This window comes from Cynoglossus semilaevis, chromosome 10 (assembly GCF_000523025.1).
Source record: "Cynoglossus semilaevis isolate Cse_v1.0 chromosome 10, Cse_v1.0, whole genome shotgun sequence".
NCBI classification, from domain to species: domain Eukaryota; kingdom Metazoa; phylum Chordata; class Actinopteri; order Pleuronectiformes; family Cynoglossidae; genus Cynoglossus; species Cynoglossus semilaevis.
Genome location: NC_024316.1, coordinates 11119773 through 11142465, shown reverse-complemented (window position 1 = coordinate 11142465; position 22693 = coordinate 11119773). Strand labels below are relative to the sequence as shown.

At 40.7% G+C, this 22693-nt stretch overlaps 1 protein-coding gene across 1 annotated transcript in view; it reads left to right on the top strand.

The window, feature by feature from the left end:
- The window catches only part of celsr3 (cadherin, EGF LAG seven-pass G-type receptor 3), a 72165-nt gene that overhangs the window by 43882 nt on the left and 5590 nt on the right, over positions 1-22693 (top strand). The window contains exons 14-35 of the mRNA XM_017036037.2: positions 55-196; positions 1312-1432; positions 2843-3026; positions 3207-3308; positions 3427-3521; positions 3852-4061; positions 8270-8468; positions 9523-9711; positions 9790-9979; positions 10612-10779; positions 11376-11502; positions 12296-12502; positions 15155-15329; positions 16091-16203; positions 16453-16532; positions 16773-16899; positions 17114-17233; positions 18132-18229; positions 18729-18820; positions 19574-19747; positions 20873-21067; positions 22221-22650. Of these exons, the coding sequence (XP_016891526.1) occupies positions 55-196; positions 1312-1432; positions 2843-3026; positions 3207-3308; positions 3427-3521; positions 3852-4061; positions 8270-8468; positions 9523-9711; positions 9790-9979; positions 10612-10779; positions 11376-11502; positions 12296-12502; positions 15155-15329; positions 16091-16203; positions 16453-16532; positions 16773-16899; positions 17114-17233; positions 18132-18229; positions 18729-18820; positions 19574-19747; positions 20873-21067; positions 22221-22650 (3538 nt within the window). The remainder of the gene's footprint in view (positions 1-54; positions 197-1311; positions 1433-2842; positions 3027-3206; positions 3309-3426; positions 3522-3851; positions 4062-8269; positions 8469-9522; positions 9712-9789; positions 9980-10611; positions 10780-11375; positions 11503-12295; positions 12503-15154; positions 15330-16090; positions 16204-16452; positions 16533-16772; positions 16900-17113; positions 17234-18131; positions 18230-18728; positions 18821-19573; positions 19748-20872; positions 21068-22220; positions 22651-22693) is intronic.

The window sequence follows — 22693 nt, the reverse complement described above, 5'->3', positions numbered from 1 at the left end:
CTTTTCTCCATTTATTGAAATCTACATTTTTTGCTGTCTGATTTTCTCCTCCAGGTTACTATGGGAGAGGCTGCACTGACGCCTGTCACCTGAACCCCTGTGAAAACGAGGCCCAGTGCCACAGGAAACCCAGCTCGTCCCACGGATACATCTGTGACTGCGGCGACAACCACTACGGACAGTACTGCCAACACAAGTACGCTCACACACACGTACACACACGGTGTGCCTTTGAGAGGCCAGTGCTGACATCACTGTTGGTCACTTTAAAAATGTATGATATGATGTGTTCAATGACCTGACAGTTTGTGCTAATTTCTCACTTAGGAAAGAAGCCTACGCTCACTATGTAAAAAGGTGGTACAGCTCTGCAGCTTTGTCTGATAGTGAAGGCTGGCCTCAAGCTTTTTGGATCCTATTTTCTATTATGTTCTCTTTTTTTAATCGCTCTGAGCATTGTTCAAACCCCAGCAGCAATATCTGCCTAATTTGGAGAAGAGATTCAGCATCTGAATTATCTTGTCCAAGTTGCTTAATTTGTTTTTATTTTTGAGGAAATGTACATTGGAATTTGCACAACCTGTGTGAGGCTCAAGTGAATGAGGAAAACAATCAGATTGAGAGAGATAAAGGATGTGTTGGAGAAACCTCACTGAACAGCAGAGACTCAGCAGATTCACTAGTCTGTCTGGGTCTCGGCTTGGTTTCAAAAACAATTAATAGATAACATAAGTTGAAAAAAAGACATGTTCTTACTCACATTTATGGTCCAGACGTAGAGGCTGCTCCAGTGGACTGCAGTTGACTGATGAGTTCATTTGACCACTCCATTGGGAAGAGAATAAAAAGCTCCAAATGTGTTTTAATGCATAAATGCCACAGTTTGGAGAATGAGCTTCACTTACTGTGAGTCAGCATTTAGTATCAGCATTAAGTGCATGTTCTTCCAGCTCATTTCCTGATGTCAGATGCAGCCTTGCCTTTCTGTTTTCTCTCCTCGCTCCCTTCCATCCTTATCACTGGCTGCCTCGCTCTTTTACCTGCATCTCTTTTATTCCAGCTCACAAGTTGCACAGTGTTTACAAATCTGATGGTAAAATTATACCATTAAAAAAAGTGATGAAAATGATTCATAAATATATGTATATATTTATATACATATATGTGTAAATATATATACATTATATATTTATATATGTATATATATGTATGTATATATGCAGTACATATATGTATATACATATACATGCAGATATATAAATATATATTTTCTCATGTATTCTTCTGATCCTTTCCCGTGTGTTTGTAAAGGATCGATCAACAGTGTCCCAGAGGCTGGTGGGGGTCTCCGACCTGTGGACCGTGCCACTGTGACATCAACAAAGGTTTTGACCCCGACTGTAACAAGACCAACGGACACTGTCACTGCAAGGTGAAGAGAAAACACACACACACACACACACCCTAACACACTGACACCGCTCACACTCTTGTGGTTAGTGGTAGTAAGGCCTGAACCACTCTGCTGCTGCAGATTATTAAGGAGATAATGGTTTAAGACCATTACACCCATTACCATCAATGGGAACGTGAGAGGATTTCACTGAGGCTGTGGTTTAACCACACACACGAGAGTGTGATGGCCTCACAGGCTAATCCAGACTGATACGCTGCATTAACCAGGACAGGATTATCATCATTACGACATGATGGGTTGTCACTGGTAATCCTGACCTTAATCTGATCATTTGACTCTCATCTGTAATCACTGATTTGATCAGTTTGATCTGAACCTGACGGACATTCACTCACAATTTAATGCAGCTGTTTTATTTAAATAATATTTCTGTCTGCCTGTCATTTTAATTATTGAATTATGAATTATTATTGTATTTTTGCATTACTATTGTTTTCAATGTTTATTATTTATTTTTCTCCTTATTTCCTTCATCATAGAAACAAACCTTACTCTGATCTGACCCATTAAAATCATTAAAATCCCAACTTCAACCAAACTGTAAACTTCAAATGCCCTCTACCACAGTGCAATAATAATATACTATAATACGTTCTAAACAATTTTCCCGATGTCTCGATGATGATGGTTAGACCTGCTCACTCCCTGACATTTGAAGGAGAAAATCAAATGTTGAATGTGCCCTTGAACACTTTGTCTAAATATTATATTTGCCAAATTCACTGACATTTAAAGGCGATGGGCAGCTGTAATGAGTTTATTATACCTCACTGTCAATGTGAAAAAAAAAAACCATGAATAACATGGAATATCCAAAATGAAACCAACCATCTAATCCCTCAGAGAAACCTTCGTCTGTCTAAACCATAGACATCAGTGTTCTTTTTTCATTTCATTCTCTGTGCAACCAGTCCAGCTGTGTTCCATTCTAAACCAGTATAAAATCCATCAGTGAGGATCGTTCAAATGAAACTGAAGCTCTGTGGAACTACATCAGGTGCACTCTGTTGTCATTTCCACAGGGAAATTGCATCATCAGTGTTAGTAAATGACCTAGTGAAGTAATACATTATCATAATTCTCAAACACTGTGTTCGTGCTGTTCCTTGGAACAACAAGGAACTGACGAGGTTAAAATAAAACAAATAAAACAGCTGGAGGCAAACCCTGTTGTCAGCGAACACAAAATAACATTTCATTCCACCTTGGAAATAAAGAGTCATCTACTGTAGTGCAGGAGATTGATGTCTCATTTTTTAAAAATGTGCCATGACTTTACTGCAGTATTTCCTAGCTCAGTTCTTTAGCCTTTTGTCCGTGTACAATATTGCAGTATTATATATTTGTGACTATATTTGTATTCAGGAGTTCCACTATCGCCCGCGGGGCTCCGACGCCTGCCTGCCGTGTGACTGCTACCCTGTCGGCTCGTTTTCCCGGTCATGTGACCTAGAAACAGGCCAGTGTCAGTGCAGGCCCGGCGTGATTGGTCGGCAGTGCAACACATGTGACAGCCCCTTTGCTGAGGTCACAAATTCAGGCTGTGAAGGTGAGAATGACCGAAGCTGGTGAACGTTTTCATTTTATTATTATCAGCAGGGAATGTGAACATTTTCCCGAGTGTCAAGACAAACCTGACAAAATGATAGTGGACTTTTACATGTGTGTTAGTGTGTTTGTGTGTTTGTATATTGTGTTTAATTTCCTATGTTGTTCTTCTTCTCTGCAGTCATTTACGACGGTTGTCCAAAGACCATCACTCAGGGCATCTGGTGGCCTCGGACCAAATTCAACCTTCCTGCTGCAGTTCCCTGCCCCAAAGGCTCCGTCGGTCTGTTATCACTTCAACATTGACTGGTTATATTTTTACACAACTGGAACTGGTCGTTGTCATTAATGTGGTATGAGGATGTCATCTGTGGACTCTGACGTCTGTGTGACCATCGCAGGTGCAGCTATCAGACACTGTGATGTGGACAGAGGTTGGCTTGAACCAGACCTTTACAACTGCACCTCGCCTCCATTTGTGGAGCTCAACGCTGCGGTACGTCCACACGAGTCATGAATCATGAACACATCAGTATGTTGATAAAATAAGTTTTTGATCATTTTCTATTTCTTTATTTTTATTATTTGTAGGTTTTTAATCTTTAGAATTGAAACCATGTTATTAAACTGAATTGATCACCAATACTGTAGGAAAACAGGAATGATGTTATCGTCTGTCTGCGTCATGCACAGATGTAAAGAACATGCAGGAATAACTTTGAATGGGTCAGAGGTCATTCTGTGGTGCAGACAGTTGTTATCAACAACCATACAGCCCATCAAATGTATTTATACTGTTAAATACACTGTATCTATATGTGTTTAGTTGGATTCCCTGGAGCGCAACGAGACCGAGCTGAACACCATCATGGAGAAGAAACTTGCCCACCAGCTGAGGGACATCACCGAGGCCACCGCCCGACTCTACGGCAACGACCTACAGATCGCAGAGAGGCTGTTGTCCCGCCTCCTGACCTTCGAGATCCAGCAGACCGGCTTTGGACTCACCGCTACACAGGACGCACATTTTAATGAGGTAAAAAGAAACACTGACTGCAACATTTATTATAATATGATTGTAAATGTTTATTTAATTCAAACAAGATTTTCATGTGAGACAAGAAGCTGAACTTCTGAAAGAAAAATGTTTGCTCTCAGCCAGAGCTCTCTAATGCTCAGCCACTGCTCAGGTCTAAAAGAAGCCACCGCCTAGGAGCAAGGCATCATTCCTGGAGTACAGTATTTCATGGAAATAAACCACACCCTGTACTGTTGGTTTTTAATATAATATATACTGTATTTATATATATTCTGGCTGCACAGTGGTGGGAAGTAATGGACTGAAAATCTAATTGTCTTTTGGAATTACTTAAATGTTTAAAGAAGTGTTTTCAAAGATTAAAAGTTCTAGGTTTAATTTTTCAAAAAGCACAGTAACAAAAAAAATCCATTCAGGCAGTTTCGGTCCTACAGCTCTGTTCCAAATCAGTCGTGTTCATAGTCTGACAGGATTAACATGAATTTCTTTATACTGCACATTTCTGACAGTCTTCAGTTTCATATTTAAAGCATTTAATAAACTGTTTACTGAACTCCCTTTGTGAATCACTCAGACCCAGTAAATACCTATTACAACTAATTGCCCACCGTGGTTCAAAGTGTTAACATTTTATGGAGTGTTGTAGCCTAATTAGAAGACTTTTGAAGGTACGTCAGGTCTGCAGTTGGCCAAGAGTCAGTTGGAGAGACAGTTAGTGAAGTGCGAAAATCAAATGGAATGCCTGCTAATGCCAATGCTAATGTGTGAAAACAGATTATTAGATTAGATTGGCATATCAGCTCAACAACACGTCAGACAGAACGAGGAGAGACAGGAAAACATGCCGCTGAGGTTGAACACTCATCACACACATTTTATTCCTGCATAAATTATTAAAAATAACACTGTAATAAACATGACAGATTGTTGGAGCTGCAGATGGGAAAAGGAATAGCTGAAATCGTGGCTTTCATCAAACCTCACCTACCGCAAACAAAATAGAGCAGATTATCATTTCAAGTTTCCTTCACTCTATAAATAACAATGCACTGTTACCCCTGTGTGATTTACATCTGCCCCCGCTCCTCCACGTGCTCAGACTTATGCTCTTTGTAATCATACCTGGGCAGACAGAGGGAATGAACCTAGAACCAATCAAATGGTGGGTCTGGTACAGTAACTGCTGCTGCATCAGTCTGAAAAAAAATTAATCCTGGTGCATTTATATCCAGCACCCTGACATTATCATGAACAGCTCCACTGATGACATCACACCAGATCACTTTATGGAAAATGTTAACGTTTCTACAGCAGCTCAAACACACGTCATGTGTCACATCACTCTGCTGCCGACAGGAAATCAGCCGTCCACCAATCAGGCGACTGTGGCTGCTGAGTACGACTATTTCTGTTTTTCTGTAGTATTGGTTTGAATATTACAGTGTCTCATACTGTATATAATAAAACCTGCCTGGGTAGTTTAGTACAAGTAATGCATTTTTAGAACTTGATATATTTCTGTGCAGTGGTTGATAAGGACGTCTGTGTTAGCCCTGCCCTGCAGTTCTTAGCCACTCACTTGTTAGTATGAAGCTAAGGATGAGTTGCTATAGAAACGGAGTAAGTCTGGTGATAATATTTGATAGGTTGATAGAAAAATTACCTTTTTCAGTACTTCAAAATATTTAAATAAGAACCAGCGTCACAGTGGGTTTTTTTCTTTTTAACGTGGGCTGCAGGCTGACGCCTGGGTTATATGTTGATGAACAGATTAGTAGGTTGGAATAAACTGAATGGGAACAAAGATGAGGGATGGTTTTTGTACTTCTGTCCTCGTGTTGCTGCAACAAGTGAATCAGTAATATTCAATCGAATCTTATCTACACAGTTGGTTTGAAAAAACTGTCTAAAAGACGAGAGATTAAACTAAAAATGTTCCTGAGGTTTTCAAAACAAGATATTAGCATCTAAAGGAACAGTTAAGCTTGAAAATAAAATCTTAAGCTCTAAAGTTGAAAACGTCAGTTAGCCGTGGTCTGACAGATGTTTGACAACGTACAAAAGTCCTTGGTTAATAAACGATGTTGCTATAGCAACAGAGAAACGCCTTTAATCCATCCCATAATTAATGAAATGAAGACATGCTGACATTTGTTGTGATTACATTCAGTTTGACGGCGGTAAAGAAACCTACAGTAGGTTTTCTCTGGATTTTCTCAACGCTGCAGCAGCGATGATTATCACCACGGTACAACCTCAGCTTGTCTGACCTCTGACCTCAGGTCCAGACTCTCATGTCAACCCGGTCACCCACTCTGCACCTCATCATCCATTTATCTGGATGACAGATTTTCCAGGATTACACTTAAGTCCTGTAGTACTGATAAGAACCTGACGTCTGACTTCAAACTGTTCCAGTCCAGAGGAACAGGTGAGATAAGAACACAGTTACTATAGCAACGCAGCCGTGGCTGCAGGTACGCTGGAGAACGCCACTCCAGAAGGACAGGAACCTTTCATGTTCCTGCTGTGATCAGATCAATGGACACACTTTTACACACAGTGAGTCCAAAAATGGGGAAAAGTGAATCAAATATAATTTAGTGGAATAGTTTGTAACAGTTAATGAGACCCGATGTGATGGAAACAGAAAATAACGTGCTACACGTTTGAGTTTGACTGACACTCGCTTTTTTAAGAGATCAAATGAGATGCTCCAACCTGTCAGTCGTGCAGACTGGCTCCCAGCCTTCGTCTGCCTCCTCACTGTGATTGTGTCGTCTGCTGTCACTTCAAATTTCCTCGCATCTTATTTTGTTTGTGCGCCTTATTTTTCTGTCATGTCTCCCCATAGAGAAACACAGGAGATTATTTTGCAGTGAAATGAGAGACTAAATTCTTTTGATTTAAAAAAAAAAAAAACATTTTTGAAAAACAAAAAGACTTTCCTGGTCTTTTTTGGTCTTGTACTAGGTGGTTGTGGGTTAAATGTTTTTGTCCAAGAGTTACATAGAAACAATATAATACTCATCATTCACAAATACATAGACATATAAACATATAGTCATACAAAGTAATACTAAAATTTCGTTCCAGAATATTATTGACTACTGCAGCTTCCCACCGTTCTCCACTCTTGCCTCATTTGCAGCGCCATCTACGGTTCAATACTTTTCTCCATATGGCAGAGTATTTTATTTCCCTTGTTTGTCTGAAGGTTTGTCTGTGAATGTCTGCCCCCCATGGTATAATGTAGGAGTGCAGGGCTTTATTGGATCTGCTGCAGCCCGACTGTAGAAAATGATCTGAAACACTTTGTCTCCTTCTCTTCCTCTGTTATTCACTGATGCTTTGTTCATTCACAATATATTGCAAACCACGCAATCCACGCTATTTGTTTCATTTAAGCAGTATAAAAAACGAGTTTCACAGATTCATTTCATCCTCAAATTAATTTTTACCTTCTCCTCATAAGACTGGCCGCCGTCATGAAACCTCTTCTGTTCTGAGCTCCCATCTCTCCACTGATTACAAGGAATTTCTGCTCTCAAATGATTCTGGGTTTGAAAAGCCCCTCGGGCTTCATCATCTGCTCTCTGCATATTTTACTTGTCTGCAATCCATTATTACACAGTCAGTGTTTGGCTCTGAGTCTCAGCCGCTCAGTCAAGTGTCCTTCTTCCTGTCAGTTGCTCTTCACTGACCTTTTGCCTCTGACGACACGGTGCAGAGATTTGATTCTTTATTCAGTCTGAACAAAGTGCCAACACTGCCTCTGTGGTTGGCCCTGAGCAGGAGAGCAAAAAAAGATCATGTCACTCGCTTAATGCCTTTCCTTCCACCGAGTCTGGCTCCTGTTGGCTTTAATTTATTCCTCTGTCTCCTCTTTGAGTCCCTGCAAACTGTGTTGGTGAACCACGTGTAGCCACAGTTATAAACAAAGTGAAAGAAAAAGAGTTAACTAATGAAATTAAGCACTTGTAAAAATAAGTAATAGGTTTTATGATGACAACTTTTTTTTAATCAAATTCTAATAGGTTTTATGATGACAACTTTTTTAAATCAAATTCATATTAATATTATTATTATTATCATTATTATTGGTCAGTGCGGATTATTATTATTATCATCATTATTATTGGTAAGTGCGGTGACTGTTTAACTCCTCCTACTTTCCTAACAGCATTTATTTCTTCTCTTCTCAGAACGTCCTGCGGGGCTGCAGCGTGCTCTTGGGTCCGTCCACCACTGGACTTTGGCGAGCTCTGGCCCAGAGTCAGAACCACATCCCTGGGGGCGGTCCGGCCGAGCTCACGGAGCTGTTGGAGCAGTACACCCAGACTCTGGCTCAGAACATGAAGCTGACGTACCTAAACCCTGTGGCGCTGGTGGCTCCCAACATCGGTGGGTTTGACGACGTCTGCTCTTACCCACAGAGACACAGGCGTGACACAGTCGCCGATGCCTGGCAGATACTGTAGAATAGAATAAGACACTAATGAAGTCTGAATCATTACAGGTGATTCATGGCAGGTTCTTCATAATGCTTTAAATCACAGCTGAGAAATCAGATCGAAGGAGTCAGCGTGGAGCGGGGGATAAATTCTGCTAATGCAAATTATGATGTTTAACCTGCAGCAGCAGCAGCAGCAGCAGCAGCAGCAGCAGCAGCAGCAGCAGCAGCATACAGTAATTAATTTTTACACACACACGTAGAGACAAGCTGCTGATGTTGCACACATACACACACTCTGGCCCACTATACATCATTTTAATACTTGGTGCCAAATATGTAATACCATAATTATAGTAACAGACACACACACACACACACACACACACACACACATATACTCACATACTCACTCACAGTATTGCAAACACACACACACCACAGAGAGGAGTAGCAGCAGTAACTGTGACTGGATACACACACACAGACACACACACAGACACACACACACACTGAGGTGAGGCTGTCAGCCACACACAGTTCTACAGTCGTCACAGCAGTAATCTCAGAGGAAAAGGAAAATATCCTCCACTCTATTGGACGACATTACATTTTAATTATCGTTTCAATAACTCCACACGGCCAACTCTCACAGATTATAGATAAGTTTAGTTGTATTTGTTGTTCTTCTTCTTTCTTTTCCATTTTTTCTTCTTATTTCCTTCTTGTTGTTAAACTGATAGTTAATGCTGGTAACTGTGAACATCTTAACAAAATACTCTCTTGTTACAAATATGCTGTTAAAATGGATATTTGAAGGGTTACTGTGAATAGACTAAAGTAATGTCCTTGTATTGAATGTACTGACATTTGTACTTTAACAATCTTTAACATGTTCACCGTATGAACATGTTTGGCCAAATGCATTTCTTGTTGTTGTTGTTGTTGTTGTTGTTGTTGTTATACTTCGACTCTTCATCGATGTTTATTTCTTACGTTCTTTAGTCATGAACCTCGACCGTGTTGACAACCACACCTACGTGCGCCGCCGTTTCCCACGTTATCACACTGCACTGTTTCGTGGCCAGGCTGCGTGGGATCCCCACACTCATGTCATACTGCCCCCTGCTGCCTTGGTGCCACAGAGACAGCAGCAACACAACTGGAAAGAAAAAGATCGAACGGAAAAAGAACGTAAGAGAAGAGAAGATGCCAACACACCGGAGTGTCTGAAAGTTCAAACCTAAACTCACACTGACTTCTCTGTTTCAGCCTCCGCTCCTCAGAACACTGCCGCAGCCCCTGTTGGCAGCACATCGGCCAATCAGACGGGAGAATACACAGCAGCCAGGCGCTCTGTTTCTGTGCCAGAGCCGCCCCTCACCATCATCATACTGTTGATCTATAGAAGTCTGGGTGCTGCCCTTCCTCCCAAATACCACACCGACCGGCGGGGAGTGAGGTGGGGACTAGACGCACGCAGAACAATAAAAGTCGGATTAAAGCAGAACTCTCTGGTGTACGATAAAAATAGAAGCAAGGTTGGATCCCAGACACACAGCATTATTATTCTATATGGTGGTGTTTGGGCAATTCTGTCAACAGTCACCTTGGAATGAAGAATGAAACTGAAAATGAACAACACTGTTTGTTCGGAAGAGTTTAATTGAAAGTTGTTATCGCAGCTTTTAATGAAGCTCCAGGACGCAGGTCCTAAAGAGAGCAACACAAACGCTTGACTGTATGAGAGCGCCAGTTACATTTACAGTGTGTTGGATACATTTGTGTGTGCGTACAAGAATATGAGTGGGGGCCAGTTGACCTCGGTACCATCACCACCATCAGGTCTAACAGAAACTCAGAAACAGCGAGTATGTTCAAACAATTGTCAAGGTCTTCCAGGAACCAGAAAACAGATGAGTAGCGTCTCCCATCAATGGGGGGCACACATGAGGTCAGGCTGGTCAGTTCAGTGTTTTTCCACTGACTCCATGAGTTTCAGTCCAAGTCAGAATATCATTTTGCCATAATAGTAGCATGAAAAAAAAACCATACAGTGTGTAGTATTATTTCTCTACCCCCCTCTATACCCAGGCTTCCCAGACACCCAGTAATGAACTCCCCAGTGGTCAGTGTCTCTGTCTACAACAACCAGACGTTTGTCAGTGGACACCTGGAGCAGCCCATTCTGCTGGAGTTCAAGCTGCTGGAGACAGCCAATCGCAGCAAACCTCTGTGTGTCCAGTGGAACCACAGCAGTCAGTGAGTACACATGAACATGTGCTACTATACACATGTCCAAACAAACACATGTTCACTGGGATAATGGAAGGAAGGAAAGTGAACTCCTTGTCATTGCGACACAACCAAATGTGACCTCTGCTTTTAACTCATCACTGTAGTCAGCAGGGGGCAGCTTGAGCACCCGGGGAGCAGTGTGTGGGGACGGTGGGATTTATCTATCTATCCATCCATCCATCCATCCATCTATCTAGATCCATTGTCATGCTAATTAATCATGTTGATAATTAGTTTAAATAATTACATCCTTTACATCCATGAATCACAGCAGGGGTCACCAAGTTTATTTGTCACAGGGTCAGAGTTTTTCTCTGCCAGAAACTCATTTCTGTCTAACATTATTATTGGATGTGTCCATGGGCTGAAGTACAGTACATATAGCGGTGTATTTTCCATGTACACACACACACACACAGTAATTCTAGAAGTTTTTGCCTGTTTTCTTGATTTAACCACCCATGTATGTTCTAACTGACATTAACTGACATTAACTTTCACCTGTGATTAAACATTAACATACTCTCTGTCTGTCTCTCTGTCTCTCTGTCTGTCTGTAGGCAGGACACAGAGGGCTGTTGGATGGTCAGGGACTGTACGGTGGTGTACAGGAACACCTCTCACGTCCGCTGTCAGTGCCAGAGACTGGGCACCTTCGGCGTGCTGATGGACAGTTCACACAGAGAGGTTAGTGAGGTGTCGGTGGTCAGACGCTGACCACACATGAATAAGAATCTTCACTTTCCCAGGTTCTAATTGGTTCTAACATTACATTGTGTCTCAAAGTTACTATGAATGACAACAGTGATTGGTGTCTTTTATTAACTGCTGTATTTCATCTACATGATGAATCAAAACTCAGAGTTTGACCTGATCCTCTTTAAACAAAAACATGACATTTTTTCTCTTTACTAACTTTACTGTCAACAACACAGATACAGTTCTGTTGTCATCCTGTCTTTGGCTGTAGATGCTAAACAGAAAATACGTTTATTAATAAGAGAACTCCAAACTTGATTTATTCTCCCAGATACGGGATCAATAAAGTTCTTCTCATTATTATAATAATAATAGAAATAAGAATAAGAATAAGAATGATATTATTATTATTACTCTCTTTATTACGACATGAATTTTTTTATTTGCAGGAAAATTATGAAAATCTTCGTAGTTTATTTTGATTTAGAAAATTGTGAAAGCAAACCAATGGAAAAGAAACTGAGACAATTGGAGCTGAATTTAAATAAATGAAATGGTTTGGTTTCAGCTTTTATTCCTTCAATTACCTCATGAATTGTCATCTTTACCACAGTCTGTTCTATTCCTCCTTTCGCACGGCTTTTCTTCAGCTCTGCATTCTTACTGTCGCTCGACTTTTCCCTTTGATTCTTCTCCGTCTCCATGCAAAATAATAACCTGTCCCTGTCCCTGTCCCTGTCCCTGTCTCTTGCTCTCTTGCTCTCTCTCTCTCTCTGAGCAGCAGCTGGAAGGCGATCTGGAGATGCTGGCGGTGATCACCTACACCTGTCTCTGCTCCTCCATGCTGGCTCTCCTCCTCACTGTGCTGGTGCTCTCCTGCCTCCAGGGCCTGAAGTCCAACACCAGGAGCATTCATTCCAACACAGCAGCAGCAATGTTGCTGTCAGAGCTGGTTTTCCTGCTGGGGGTCAATCAGACTGAACAGCAGGTATGGACCGTGTTGGTCGGGTGTGTTTTTTCTTTGTAGCTTTGTGAGTGGGTGTTTGTTTTTTTTAACATTTTAGGCCTAAAAAAACACTATAGTCCAAAGTTTGAGGCTAAAATGTAAAAAAAACAAACTAAACTTTTCTATTTAATTGTTGTGTTTATTTGTCCAGAGTTTTTCCCCAAAGCAACCTGCTCCTTGTTGATATCCACTTAACTTGTGTCTTAAATGGAGCTGCGTAGAAGTTATTAATATAAATTAAGGCTTTGGTTTACTGTTATAAAACAATGATTTATTTCACTGAATGTTTTATCCCCACACACTCAACTCTTTAATAGCTTTAAGTAACAGCATGTATATATATATATATATATATATATATATATCAAAAGTATAGGTTAGTCACAGCCTGAGCAGATGGTCGCTAAAGCTATGAATATTGATATCATGATCATTAATGATTAATCCAGATCCATCTACAGCTTCACTGGAATTAAGCCGCTTTTGTTTTTGACAGTGCCATAAAAGCTAAAAGTCAGAGAAGATCTTTTTTTAAAATATGAATTTACCCATGTAAAATATTTCAGTTCTTTACTCAAAGTGTGATCAAAGTAGAAACCAGTATGATGAAAGATTTCAACCTTGTAAAACTCCTATACCAAAGGCCAGGATTGGTCCATATCACACACAGACAAAGTTTCCTAGTTAAATACTACATTTTTTTCTTCTTCTCCTTTACCGTATATATCCTGTCCTTCTTTTAATGAGTTTTCATGACCAATTTCCCACCTTCAGTTACATTACGAGTGTGTGTTTTTCAAGAACAGCCTGGAGACAGAAAGAGAGCCAGAGCAACAGAAGTCTGTGCTCAGTCAACTTGAACTCTAATTAATTAGCTTCTCTCCTCCACACAGTTGACTCCTGAACTCAAACACCACCACTGGTCCCTGCTCTCAGAATAATATCTTCTCTAATTTATGTTTACTACATTCCGGAGAACGTGTCAGGCTCTTCCAGGCCCTGTGAGTCAGTGCGCAGGGCCAGACTGATTTTTAGGGTCTGTGCATGTTTGAGTTTTCTTGGCTTTTCGACAAGCTCGCAGTGTGTATATTCCTGTGTGTGTAGTGGGAGTGTGAAATCGAACGTCTGGCTGTGTGAGGGCCGGAGCTGCAGCTATTTTAGTGTTGTGTCTGTCTGTGCTGCCAAGAGTTTTCTCTCAGCATCACTGCACCTCAAAAAGATAAAATGTTTCTGTGTTTATCAGGCAAAATAATCGCACAGCGTGCGGGCAGAGCCAGTGTTAGCATACAGTACCCAACACACTCAGAGAGCAGACTGGTGTGAAAACTGACGGGAGCTTCTGTAATAATAACTGCTCCACATATAGATGTTTACGCTTTTTGCTTTTTATTATGCACCATAATAAAAGCAGTAAAGTATCTACAGTAGATACAGGTTACATGTACAGTTAGCAGGTTTGATGTTCTGGATCCAGGAAATCACTGTTTACATTGAAATAATACAACAAAAATGGAAAATAGAATAATAATAGATAAAATAATAAGGATATTGACTGACACACTTGTTATCAGGCTTTACATTGATACCAATACTAGTATTAACAATAATACTAATTCTAATTCTACAACTACTGTTTGGTCATGAAATCATTTTAAATAAAGTATATGAATTTAAATGATTGATTCACCCACATAGACGTCCGTTGGTTTTCATTCATTTTTGCAGTAAAGATGAGCTGTTATTCAGTGTCTCTTCACTCCGAGTGATCTTTTCCCATCAGACCCAGCAAACGAAGTAGAACAAGGGATCCTTTGGAATAAACCGCTTCAGAAATGCTTCTGTGCAGCCTGAGGGGGTTTTTTTCAGAGAAAGCTTAAATGCTAATGCCCTGCATTATTCATGGAGAATCGCTGCCTAACCAAACAGCTGCTCTTAACTGAGGAAAGCAATTTGGGAGTTTTTTCTTGCTCCGACTGACTTAAATATTGGGATTAGTTTGTGCTGCATGCAGCAAACCATGGCATTTGGATGACCTCGGAAAGTTCTGGAAGATTTCACCAGCACTTTGCTTCAAATATGAACATTTGAGATTTTTAAGGAATTTCTTTTAGCTAAAAAAGTAAGAACTCATAATTTAACAACTGAGATCCATAATAATAAACTTTCACAGTAAGAACTCATAATTTAACAACTGAGACGATCCATAATAATAAACTTTGGTTTTCATCCTTTGTATTTGTTTTTTTTTTCTTTTGTTTATTTATTTGGCTAAATAGTCACTTGTTACTGTGAATATTTTAGAAAATGAATTCTGCCCACCCCACCCTCCTCTGAGTATTCTCTGGTACCAGTGGTGCTAAATTTCACAGCCATAATTGCATTAAAGCAGACAGTCTCGTCTGTTATTCCTGTGACGACTCGCATTAACATTAAAAACACACATTTATATTTTTTACTGCTATTTCGGGGGCTGTCGACTGTAAGACGCCACCATTAATCCTGCTCATTAGTACGGCTGCTAATTAAATCAAACCTGCCTGACAAGTCACATCTGAAGTACGTGTTTACGGTACAGTTCAGTACAGTACGGTATAGTTAGTGTAACTGAGGTGTAATTCTTCTGTCTTCCTGTAGTTCCTGTGCACAGTAGTTGCCATCCTGCTGCATTATTTCTTCATGTCCACCTTTGCGTGGATGTTCGTGGAGGGACTTCATATCTACAGGATGCAGACAGAACAGCGCAACATCAACTACGGAGCCATGAGGTTCTACTACGCCATTGGCTGGGGCGTGCCTGCCATTATCACAGGTAACTGAGAACACTGTTGCCACATATTATATAAAGTTTTTTTATATACATATATATGTATATTTCTTTGATGAAAATGTGTCTGTGCGTCCATGTTTATCTACAAAGACAGTCTAATATCTTCCCTTCACCACGTTCTATCATACAAACCAACATGTAAACTGCTGCACGTGCACCTGTCAGACATGAGACGTTCACTGTACGTCTGGTTGTGCTGATAACTCACTTTTTGACATTCACATTAAACTGCTCTCAGTGACATTTTAATACAGAGATAGTGGAAGTGCACACAGACAGGTAATTTCATCTGTGACACTCTGCAGAAAAACGTCCTCTCTGACTGCTTTCTTCTCTCCCCGGCTGTCACACACGCACACACACACACACCCAGTCACTGCATATCTTTTTGGTGGTGTTTTTATCTGTTTGGACTTTTATCATCTCACCACAATTCATTTTCCTTTTTTTTTTTCATTTTCATTCTTGCAACCTTGACAATTTTGTCCAGACAAGAATGAAAACTTCTCCTGCATCAATGATTGGTGCTTGTTGTATGATATGTTGTTTGAGAATAAAACAGTCTTCCTGTGAGTTAACTGCTGTGTGACATCACACTGCTTTGTCTCCTGATGCTGTAATTACTGTTTTCATTAGACATGAACATTTTTGCCTTTCATTCATGGACATGTATCAGACCTGCGCTGTCTTAATGTGACTGAACACGGACCTGATCTGACTGACTGATGGTCTCTTCACTGCAGGTCTGGCTGTAGGACTAGATCCAGAAGGTTACGGAAACCCAGACTTCTGCTGGATCTCTATCTCTGATAAACTCATCTGGAGCTTTGCTGGTCCTATTGTCATTGTCATCCTGGTAACTGTCCTCCTGGTTATCTGCTCTGGTCTAGTTACTGATTGTGTGTATTCATTAGAGCTAAGTGCACTTTCCATGTTTTTCTACTACATGATGCTCCTGTGAGTCATGTTCTTCAGCTGTACGGCCTTTTCCACATTGATTCTCTTCCATCTGTTTATCTTGGTCCCTGGGACCACTAACTGCAGCACTGACGTGGCTGAGAAGGCACTTAGAATGTTGTCTAACCATTTGTACTGATCTTCTTAGATGAACGGAGGGATTTTCACGATTGTAGCCAAGATGTCCTGCAACCCGTCACAGAAGGAGACCAAGAGGCTGCCTGTCATGTGAGTTCGTACCCGAAGGACAGAGGGAACAGTCGTTATCGTTAGACACTATCAGACTGTCCTTAACATGATTGGTCTTCAGTGAAAAGACGGCTGTCCTGAGAGCTTTCAGGAGTATAGTTGGACAATAGCTGTAATTCTTTAGCCTCAAAATATCAGGACTAGTGCTACGCAACATGGACTATAACCTTGCTTTTTTTACTTTTTTTTTTTCTTCTTCCTTCCGTCTCTCTTATCCAGTTCAACCATCCGAAACGCCTTCTTCCTGCTGCTGGTGGCCACCTCCACCTGGCTCTGTGGTCTTGTGGCTGTGAACAACAGCATCCTGGCATTCTACTACATATTTGATATTCTGTGCCTAGTACAGGTACTGTATGAATTAGTGCAGTGTCTTTATGTAGTTATTTGGGGTTTTTTTTACGTGAATATGTACAATAGCAGTACATACTTCTACAAATACCAACGTTTAAATAACACAAAGTGTGTTTCCTGATCACTTAATGCCAACAAATGAATTTTAAAAATTGTATTAATTTTCTTCTTTTGTCGTGTGTCTGTCTCTGTCTCCCTCCCGACCTCAGGGTCTGTTGGTGATGCTGGTCTTCACTGTGCTCAACTCAGAGTTTCAGGAGGCCTGGAGAGTTGTATGTTTGGGGAAAAAGACCCCGGTAGAAGACCCACCAAAACCAGCTCAGGCCACAGTGAGTTCAGTTTTAATATCGTCTTTACTAAACACACAATCTCATAGTTAGTTCTACCACATACGTATCACTGTATTTGTCAGAGTTTAAGGATAAATATCCTACACAGCCAACCAGTTTTGTTTGTTTGTTTGTTTGATTTTATGAATTTAAATGAATTTTGGGTTCATCACTTTTACCTTAAGTTCCTATGGTTGCGTTTCCTTTTTTTCTACCACCTTCCTCAGCACACTCTCCTCTGGATGCCGTTTCAACCGTCCTTTACACGGAAGCCCAACCACTCTCCTGACCTCCATCTCTCTGCCCCTCTATCCATCTTCTTTGTCCTCCATCCCTCCTTTCAGGCTTCAGGCTCTGCTGCTGACCCAGTTAAAACAATTTACCAACCACTGCTGAGACCTGGCTGCTCCTTAACCACTTTCTACCAAAGCACACACTGATTGTCCAGAGCTGCTTCAGTTTTACCTAATCCTGCTCACCTTCCTTATTTATAATGTAGTTTTTCTCTCTTCGCTTATGAATGACACTGAATTCACCTGTTTTCTTTAGAATATATTTTTAAAAGTGGCATTGGTTAGGTTTTAAATTATATTTTATCTTCAGCTGCCCAGCTGACCTTGACGTTATAACACACAAAGACTACAACAGGCAAAAACCATTACTGTATTACACCGGTAAAAATGGCTGCAGGTGTCAGTTTGTGATGTGTTTTCCCTTGTTCCCTTGTTTTCCCTTGTTCTAAAAATACCTCAAACCTTTTTACCTTTGCTTATACCTTGTACTTGTTTGAGTTAACCATTTACACTACAGAGATTTTGTCTAAGAAATACACTTATATACAAATGATAAAGAATCCTATTTGATTTCTATGTTGACATTTTGTCTTGTGTGTTTTCAGGCTCAGAATCCATATCACAACGCATCTCTGTTGGAGCAGAGCGGGCTGCACCGCATCACCCTGGGAACCTCCACGGTCTCCTCCGTCAGCTCCGTCAGGTAGAAAAAAACACCAAAAGGAAAAAACAATGCATTTACTGTAGCTTATTGATACCAGATAACAAAAACAGTGGACTTTGACCTTTTTTACTGGTACAGAACAGTATATAGTCTCACTGTTGATGGAGTGGCCTCACAGTCTTTCACACATTTGTCAAATTTCATTCATGCTTAGTAGAATGAATAGCTCTAGGGTGGAAGTCACACAGAAGATGATGATGTGCTGTGTATTTTTTTGGGTCATTGCAGTAAAGATAAATTCCACTGGATGTCACTCTGTAGTGTACAGGATGTAGAGCAACACTAATGTACTGTAAGAGGAGCGGCTGGGAGTTTCTTAATGGCTGAGTGATTTTAAGCAGTGGAGGACGTCGACAGTCTTTATATTTAAACAGCACCGACATAAAAGCATGGAGAATAAACTGAATGTGTGTGTGTGTGTGTGTGTGTGTGTGTGTACCTTGGCTGTTCACTCATCTGTCCTGTTTGTACTTGTTAGGGAAAATCTTTTGGGCCGTCAAACTCTGGATCAAACCATTGGTCACACAGGAGCAACAGACCTGGACGTAGCTATGTTTCATAGAGACGGAGGTAAACACACACACACACACACACAGTTGACCAGTCATCCTGTATGAAAGAGTACATGTATGTGCACATTACAATATAGAAACCCTGTGTGTGTGTGTGTGTGTGTGTGTTGTCCATACAGCAGTGTTTCCCAACCTTTTTTGAGCCACGACACATGTATATCATCAGGAAAAACCCCACAGCACAACACCGAACACAAATCTCACAAAAAGTATATTTAATGAAATGAAATAATCTTCTAGTCTAAATGACCTCATAATTGACTCAAATCTCTGCCTGTTTAGTTGAAGTTCATGCTGATATACTGGCAGGAATTAAAGAAAGACACAGTGATCTTCAACAGCTCTGATTATCTTTTTTTTAGTTTTCATAGCTATCTGCTGCCACCTAGCAGAAGAGTATTTAATTGTTCTGCCTTTCATGCTTTGACGAGCAAAGAAAAATGATATGAAAATAAATAAATAATAGTTTTCAGGCCATTTAAGTGGAATTGGATAATTTCCCACGGCACACTAGTGTGCCCCGGCACAGTGGTTGGGAGCCACTGCCATACAGTATAGACACAAAGTAAGAGTAAAACCCCAAAGAAGACCAATTACATAGAAGTCATATTTATGTAGACCTGCTTCATTCATTAAATCAATCAAACGTAAGGGAATGTAAAAAAGTTTTTAATCCAGATGTTATCATCTAAGAATGTGCCAGATTTCTGTCAACCATAATTCTGTCATATTTGTCCTCTGTCTTTGTCAGGTGAGGACTCTGACTCTGACTCTGACCTGTCCATGGAAGAGGAGAGAAGTCTCTCCATCCCATCCTCAGAGAGTGAGGACAATGTCCGCCTCCGTGGGCGTATCCAGCGGAGGTTTAAGCGGTCCAATCACAGCGAGCGCCTGCTGACTGACCCCACAAACAATGGCACCAAAGGTAATAAGACAGTTTTGTTTTTTTTGTTTGTTTTTTTTTTTACATATTTTGCATCATTTAAAATTCATCCGGAAAAACTCTTTTCCTCAGTTTTTCCTTATCTCCCATCATCCAGTTTTCATACAATCCACCCCTGCATGCCTTTATGACTCTGTATGATTTAAGGCTTTGCTACGTGGCCATTTTATGAGCACATCCCAGCTGACTGTGGCTGGGAGGCAGAACAGAACAGAACATGGACAGGTGGAACATGGAATCATGTCAATCACAACAGACAAGTGCATGCACTCAGAGGGCTCTGATATGAATGTGATGCATATGGAACAATGTTCTGTGAAACATGTCACTCTGGGAAATCAATTCTGATCTAAATGAGCCATCTGGATCAAATGGCCTGTCGGACCAACAGACAGGATCCAGATGGTCAGTACAACACAATCGATTCATCTGTGCAGACAGGCCACAGGGTTGGGTCGCAGCAGGGTTATTACTCAAAGGTCACGGTTTTAAGTGGGCGTCCTGTTTGTGGTGATTAAGAATAAAAACATACACTGATTCAGATCACAACAACTTTATGATGTAATGACAACAAAACAATTGGGAATACTGCTAGTTTTTATAGATGTGTTGGGTTCATGGTTTTTAAGGAACAACTCACTCACCAATGCATATTTCTAAGTATGATTCATAATTATGATATACAATTATTATTTAAGATTATATAATTTTATACAACATTTATGTACCTATATTCTACAAAGATGTAAATACAATTTAGAACAATTCTTGATGTGAAGCCACAAACAGATAATTGTAATAAAGAAAATTTAAATAAAGATTTTATGATCAATTATTTACAGAGTTAACATAACAGATAATATTATTATTATTATTATTATTATCCATTCAGTGACATTTTTCCAAGATTTTTAAAACTACTCACTGGCCTGATTCTTCCTCACAAGTAATTAAGTCCACGTCCATTATCTGACTTCAGAAGGTGAATGTGGGAAAAGGTTTTATCAGGAAATAAATATTTCACATCTGACATTATACATAAATCTTTTATTATGAGAATAAATTAAAGTCCAGGAGCCAATGATGTTGTGTGTGTGTATGAGACAGATCTGGATGGGAATGACCTTCTGTCCTACTGGCCAGCATTGGAGGAGGGTGACACACACACCCTGCAAAAGTGGGGCTCAGAGCGCCCCCTGGGAGGAGATTACAACAAAGATGCTGCCAACAACAACCAGACTGATGCAGATCTGACCAGGGGTGATGAGAACGGTCTCACCCAGACACACAGACACCGCAAGGGTAGGAACACCATGAAGAACATGTAGAAACATACACACGATCAAGTCTTATCAAAATTAGACACAATATTATACAAGATATAAAATGAAATAAAATACATGTAGTCCACTTATTTTGGACACAATTAATTCTCAATGTCTCCAGTAGCTACACGTGTGTCCTCTGTCATGTTGCACAGTCATATAAGTGTTTACGTGTTACATCTGCGTCATCGTGCAAAAAAAACCTCATACTCCTGGTCTTCAGATATCAGTGTCTGTCGTCTTGTCTGCAGACAGTCACTGTCTGAATTCTGTAACAAGGACATCAGGATAAAAAAGGACATTTTCTAAGAGTAAAATGGAAAAGATGCCTGGAGTGTGAGCGGAATCAACAACACATCATTAAAACCTCTAGACAGTAGAAGACGACATTGCATTTCTGTTTCTTGACACCTCAGTGTGACCTGTGTCTGACTCTGGTTGACAAATGTGTGGTAATTTGATTTGTTGGTGAGCGTGACAACACTGAAGCCCTGTGTTTTCAACTGTTAGACTCGAGGGATTTCACACAGGAGACACAGACTCCACTCAAACACGTAAACACCACACACTGGTGTTTACGTTTCTGCTCTCTGAGCCAGAAAAAAGAACATCAAATATCTATAGTACATGGTCTAAATATATGAAATGATGCTGGAGCCACTGTTATGGATCTAATTACTGTCTTACTGATGGAAAAGCAACTGTCGATCAATGGATGTGTTTGAAAAAAATTGAATGAATTTACATTCAAACATGAGGTCAGTTTTGTGACTCTGGTCGAGTCTACCAAGGCAAAACAATGGATTGAGAAACTTTATTTTCAAGTTAATCAGATTTAAAAATGACAGCATTGAGTTTTTAAACTATTAATTATTAACAGTGAATAAAGAAAATGTCATTAGTATGCACTCTTCACTTCCCTTCATTTATTCCCTGCTCTTCATCCTGTCATGTCTGATTTATTTAATTTTTCACCAGCTTTTTTTGTCCTCACCAGTAAAACTATACATTTTTGTTTTGACTCCCTGTTTTATTTGCTGTTGCATAAAATCTCATGTCGATTTTAAACTGAATTTACTGTCCTTTGTAATGATAGCAACCATTCTGTATTATTTCTTGTCCTCTTCCAGGCATCTTGAAGAACCGCCTTGGTTGTCCTCCAGCCCTGCAGGGTCTGTCCACGGTGGGCCGAGTCCCCAGTGAGCTCAACTGGTATAAGACTTCCACTCTGGGCCACAGGGGTGTCCCTGCTGCCTCCTACGGCCGCATGTACTCTGCCACGGCAGGTGCAGGAGGAGGCACGGGTTCTCTTTCCCAACCAGCTTCTCGCTACTCCTCCAGGGAGCATCTGGACTCACTCACCAAGAGGCAGCTGTCCAGGGATCCGCTGGGCAGGCAGATGGTTGGGGGATCCAGGGACCGACTGGATTCTCGAGGTTCTCGGGACAACCTGGATCTCTTACCCAGGAGAAGAGATACGGGATTGGGGCAGGGGACGGGTCTTGGGGGCCTGGGGCTGGATCACCAGCGAATCTCATCATCCCGGGAAAATTTATCAGGATCCAGAGACAGACTAGACAACCACCACACAGGCAGTGTCCAT